The sequence below is a fragment of the Sinocyclocheilus rhinocerous genome, unplaced genomic scaffold (genome assembly GCF_001515625.1).
Source record: "Sinocyclocheilus rhinocerous isolate Xijiao unplaced genomic scaffold, SAMN03320098_v1.1 scaffold853, whole genome shotgun sequence".
Classification (NCBI taxonomy): domain Eukaryota; kingdom Metazoa; phylum Chordata; class Actinopteri; order Cypriniformes; family Cyprinidae; genus Sinocyclocheilus; species Sinocyclocheilus rhinocerous.
This window is the reverse complement of record NW_015627738.1, coordinates 2291825-2297044: the sequence shown is the minus strand read 5'-3', so window position 1 is coordinate 2297044 and position 5220 is coordinate 2291825. Positions and strand designations below refer to the sequence as shown.

The following is a 5220-nucleotide window of genomic DNA, read 5'->3' as shown; positions in this document are numbered from 1 at the left end:
CTCCGTTTGTGTTCTACTGAAGAAACAAAGTCACCTACATCTTGGATGCCCTGGGGGTAAGCAGATAAACATCAAATTTTCATTTTTGGGTGAACTATCCCTTTAACAGTCGGTAATAAGCCAATGACAAGGACTCCGACGTGAAGCAGAATTATTCACCATTGAGTGAATCAGAATGAAGTATTCCAGAATCAAGTATTACAATTAAATAAAATCCAATAATAAAATAAAAAAGGGGCAAAATAAAATAATATAAAAATAATTAAATAATATTAAATAAAATAAAATAAATAATAATGTTTTTTAAAAATAGTGACTAAACTTAACTAAAAACGAAACTAAAATGAAATAAATATATGTATTCAAGGACTCCGACGTAAAGTGGAATTGTTCACCATTGAGTGAATCAGAATCAAGTATTCCAGAATTAATTAAGTATTAAAAAAATAAAATAAAATAAAATAATCTTAAATGGCCAAAACAAAATAAAATATTAAAATGATAAAATAACCAAATAACATTAATCTATAAAAAATAATGTTTTTAAAACAGGAATAAACTAAACTAAATTAGACTAAACTAAAATAATCTAAAATTAAACATCTAAAAGGGCCAAAACAGCAAAACCAAACTAGAGAGATTAGTACACAAAACACAAACCGAAGGTTGCCGGTTGCACGCACACAGTGCCAAGTCTATGATGTCTAAACTTTAAACCCTCATGTTCTAACCTGACCAACAAGGCTGCTCATAGTCACATGATCTTACCTGGCTCAGGTGTCTCAGAGTGAGAGGAAGAGGAGGCAGAGCTGGCCCCGTCCTCGGCCCCGCCGCCCTGAGACAGCAGCCCTCTGCCCGGCGGAAGCTTCATGCCCAGCTGCTCGGCCATCTCCACATGATCGCCCGGGTGAACGTAATCAAACACACTGCTGCCCGCCAGCTCTACCTGCAACAGCACAAACAACAGCCAGAGAGACACATTAGCTAGAAAGAACATGAAACAGTGCTGTTATTGTTAACTAAAACTAACATTTAAACTACTAAATTAAAATACATTTCATTTAAATAAAGACCAAATATAAATATTAGATGAAAAGCTTAAGGTTAAACATTTATATAAAAATGAGAAATGATGCCTTGGCAACTAACTGAAATAATTTTAGGTTGAAGTACTATTGCTACAAACAATAAATTAATAAACCCCTAAAAAAAAAAAAAGCACATAAAATTGCTAAAATTAAAATTAAAACGAAAAATTTAAATATACAAATGAAAGCAATAAAAAAATATAATACCATCATATATATATATATATTCCACCAGTTGAGCTTCAGAAACAGCTATCACATAATATATTTCTCAACTGATCGTTATTTCATATACACTCATATACACTCACAAAAATGTCATGAAACTTTAATTCATATATGATCTGTTTAGCATTATATAAAGTCTTTTAATTCATGAAGGTTAGTATGAAGTATTACCCGGCTCTCTTTCATAGTGAGCTTAATGTGCTTTTCTGTTACTGTAGCGCAGCTAAAAGCACTTGTGCTCTTTTTATTTTGACTTCAATCCTCCCTCCAGAGGTTTCCTCTGCCTCTTCCCAGCTCACCGAGACACAACTTTCTGCTCTTTAGGGGAGAGAGAGCTCGTCCAAATAATCAAATAATTAGCGTATGCTTGTCTAACCTTTAAACACGCTCATTTAATAAGCGGGGGGAGGGGGCGGATTTACTGTTGCTAACTGTGGATGACAAGAAAAAAAACAAAACAACAACAACAGGCGGTTAAAGTAGCTGTGGCGCTGTGGTGTACATGCCATTGTTGTGTTTTGAGTAACGCTGCTCTGTGCTGTTCTGTGATCAGGTCCACGTCTACAGGGACCCGCGGATTACATGAGAATAATCCCTTTAATGTCCTATCCCTCAAAGCAATTTAGTGTTTATTATTCCAAGCAGCAACAATGAATTAAGAGACGGGCCGCTGACAGAGACATGAGCTTGGGTTATTTCGCCACAATGCTAGAACTGTAAAACAGAATAATGCTGTGTTTTAGTTGTTCAAGTCAGATTTAAGATATTACTGCCAAAGCAGCATTCTGCTGTCTGATGGTCAGAGAGTGATGCATGAAGAAAAAAAATGGCTATGCAAGAACAGTTTCGAAGGTGTACAGTTATCAACAGGCAAGAAAATGTACAGTGATTTAAACACCTGTTTCTGGAAATGTGTGTAAGAGTATATGTTTATCACAAACTCAGACTTAAAAATAAAGGTTCTTTATTGACACTGATGATTCCATGAAGAACCTCTAACATCCATGGAAACTTTCAATTCCACAAAAGCTTCTATATAGTGGAAAAAGATTCTTTAGATATTTAAAAATGGTGCTTTTAAGAACTGGTTCTTTCATAGCATAGATGCAAAAACAAACAAACAAACAAAAAAACCTTTTGGAACCTTTGTTTTTAAAGAAAGTGGTATAAAAATAATATAATAAAACAATCAAGCTGGTGGAATTTACTAATGCTGCAGTTTGCATGTATACATACATATACATGTATATGAACCTCTACAGTTTAAATAGAACATTTTACTGAACTCTTACTGTAAAACAAACAGCAAAAATCACAGAAACAACTGCAACAGGACCACCAGCTGTCTGTCTGTTTCTCCAGCTCTCTTTGTCTATTTCTTACTGTTTGGCCTCTCACACTAGAAACCCAAAAGCACATCTGACTTTTTTTTTGTCCATGGGCATCAAAAAGCTGCAGGCACAATCCAAGTAAGACTTTCGGGATCTTTCTCTGGAAGGCTGACATTCCGCCTATATCCAGTAGACCAAAGAATTGAGGATTCTTTTTGAAGAACTAAAGAGATGGGGTTGAGGTTTTTAACCGGCTTACAGACAACTGGAGTCCAATCCCAACAAAAAGAAGAAACAAGCCATTCACATAAAAAGAAAGCAAATCACATCTGCAGATTAGGTCAGGTGTGTCCAAACTCGGTCCTGAAGGGCCACTGTCCTGCAGAGTTTGGCTCCAATTAAACACACCTGAAGCAGCTAATCAAGGTCTTACTAGGCATACTAGAAACTTCCGGGCAGGTGTGTTGAGACAAAGTGAAGCTAAATTCTGCAGGACAGTGGCCCTTCAGGACCGAGTTTGGACACCCTTGGATTAGGTCACATATTTAATGATGATCAATACACAAAAACTGCATATTCATTTTCTACAATATTAATAATAATAATAATAATTTAAAAAAAAATTCTCTCTCTAGTAAATCTAATATTTGAGTGTTCCTTTTGTTAAAAAATAAATATATAAAACATATTGAATATACTGAATTAAATGATGGTAAATAAACAAATTTCGCATTTATTTTCTGCAAATGTAAAAAAAAAAAAAAGGAAAAAATATTGAAAATATTGAATTAAATGATGGTAAATACACACACATACACACAAAGAAAAAAAATCACATTTATTTTCTACAATTAAAAAAACATGAAAAAATACTGAATATATTGAATTAAATTATGGTAAATACACAAAAAAATCACATTCATTTTCTACAATGTTTTCAACAACAATACCAAAAACACTAATAATATTAGAATTTTTTTTTTTTACAAACAACAACAACAAAAACACTAATAATATCTGAAAAAAAATACAAATAATTTATTAGCAGCAGTAGCAGTCATATCAATTATCACAAAAGGATCAAACATCAGCTAATAATTTATTTGCAATATGATTACGAATGCATATTAATAAAGTAAATAGTGTCAATTTTTGATTTTCATTTTGATTTTAAAGTAAAAAAAAAAAAAAAAAAAAATAGATGACAGCCTCCCAGCAAAGTGAACACATTACAATAAATGCTTAAAAAACTATTTCCATGCAAAGATGAAATGTAAAGCTATCTCTCTTTCACATGCCAGAGCGGACACACCTTTTGTGTCCATTATAATTCACGCACACGGCCCCGGTGACTATTTTGACAGGATTAGAATGAGGCCACTTTTCAGCACAAGTGGCTGCACAAAGCACTCGTCCTGCCTTAATCTCTGCGATGTGAAGATGGGCGAACAATGCACTGAGAAAATAATATCGGCTCTAATATTCATTGTGTGATGGCCGGTGCAGTAAAGTGTTGTCTGTAACAAGAGAGCAGCAGATTATGCTCTGTGATTGCAGAAAGGACACTTGGATTACAGAAGGAGGTTTTGCATTGTAAATGAGGCCCGGCTCGCTGGAGTGGGGCCACGGACGGAGCCCACCAGCAACATGCTTATGTTGTAGAAGGTCACTCAATAAGAGACCCCCCGCCCCCGGCTTATTAAGACTGACTGGCACGCATTAATGAAATCACCTGATTTTACAAACATGAAGAGAGAGAGAGGAAATGGAGAAGAAAAAAAAAAACCTGATGTTATGCTTGAGTTTAAGAAGGAAGCCCTTAATTAGCAAGATTTCAGAAATGTCAGCTATCGCCTATTAATGGTTCAGCTCCATCAAAGTTATAATACCCAGCTGTCAAATTTCATCACGTGATGGGCGGTTTCTTTCTGTTTCTGTGCTAAATTTCTCTTTCATGTGGGAGGAGCAAAAGGTCCATTGACTCCAGCTAAAATGTGCTGTTGTGTTGTGACTGGTTAGGAAATGGGATAAAACCCAATAAACAGATACATTTTATTAGGCCCTTTCTTCATTATAAACCTTTGCTAATATACTTGCATACTACATATAAAATAAATAACTAGAATTTTTGTCTTTATTTTTAATTAATAAATACAGTATATGTTATGTTATAAAATATTTTTATTTCAAACTTTCAAATAAATATAAATAACTATATTTTTATTTGTTTTTAAGGTAATGAATTTAATATTATATTTTAGAAAATGTTTATTTAAAAATTCCAAATATAAATAACCACATTTAACTTTTTTTAAGTTAATAATATAATTTTATTTTATACAATATTTTAATTTCAAAATCCCAATAAATAGCTATAAATAATTACATTTTACAATATTTTAACTGAACAAATATAATATTTTATTGTATACAATATTTTATTTTCAAAATCCCAAATAAATATAACTATATTTCACTTTATTTAATAAATATTATATTTCATTTCATACTATTATTTTTATTTCAAAATTCCATATATATACAGTATATATATATATATATATATATATATA

The 5220-nt window shown here is 32.7% G+C and overlaps 1 protein-coding gene across 1 annotated transcript in view; it reads right to left on the bottom strand.

Moving 5' to 3' along the window:
- npas3 (neuronal PAS domain protein 3) overlaps nt 1-5220 on the bottom strand; it is a 320924-nt gene that overhangs the window by 58684 nt on the left and 257020 nt on the right. The window contains exon 6 of the mRNA XM_016545634.1: nt 769-946. Within this exon, the coding sequence (XP_016401120.1) occupies nt 769-946 (178 nt within the window). The remainder of the gene's footprint in view (nt 1-768; nt 947-5220) is intronic.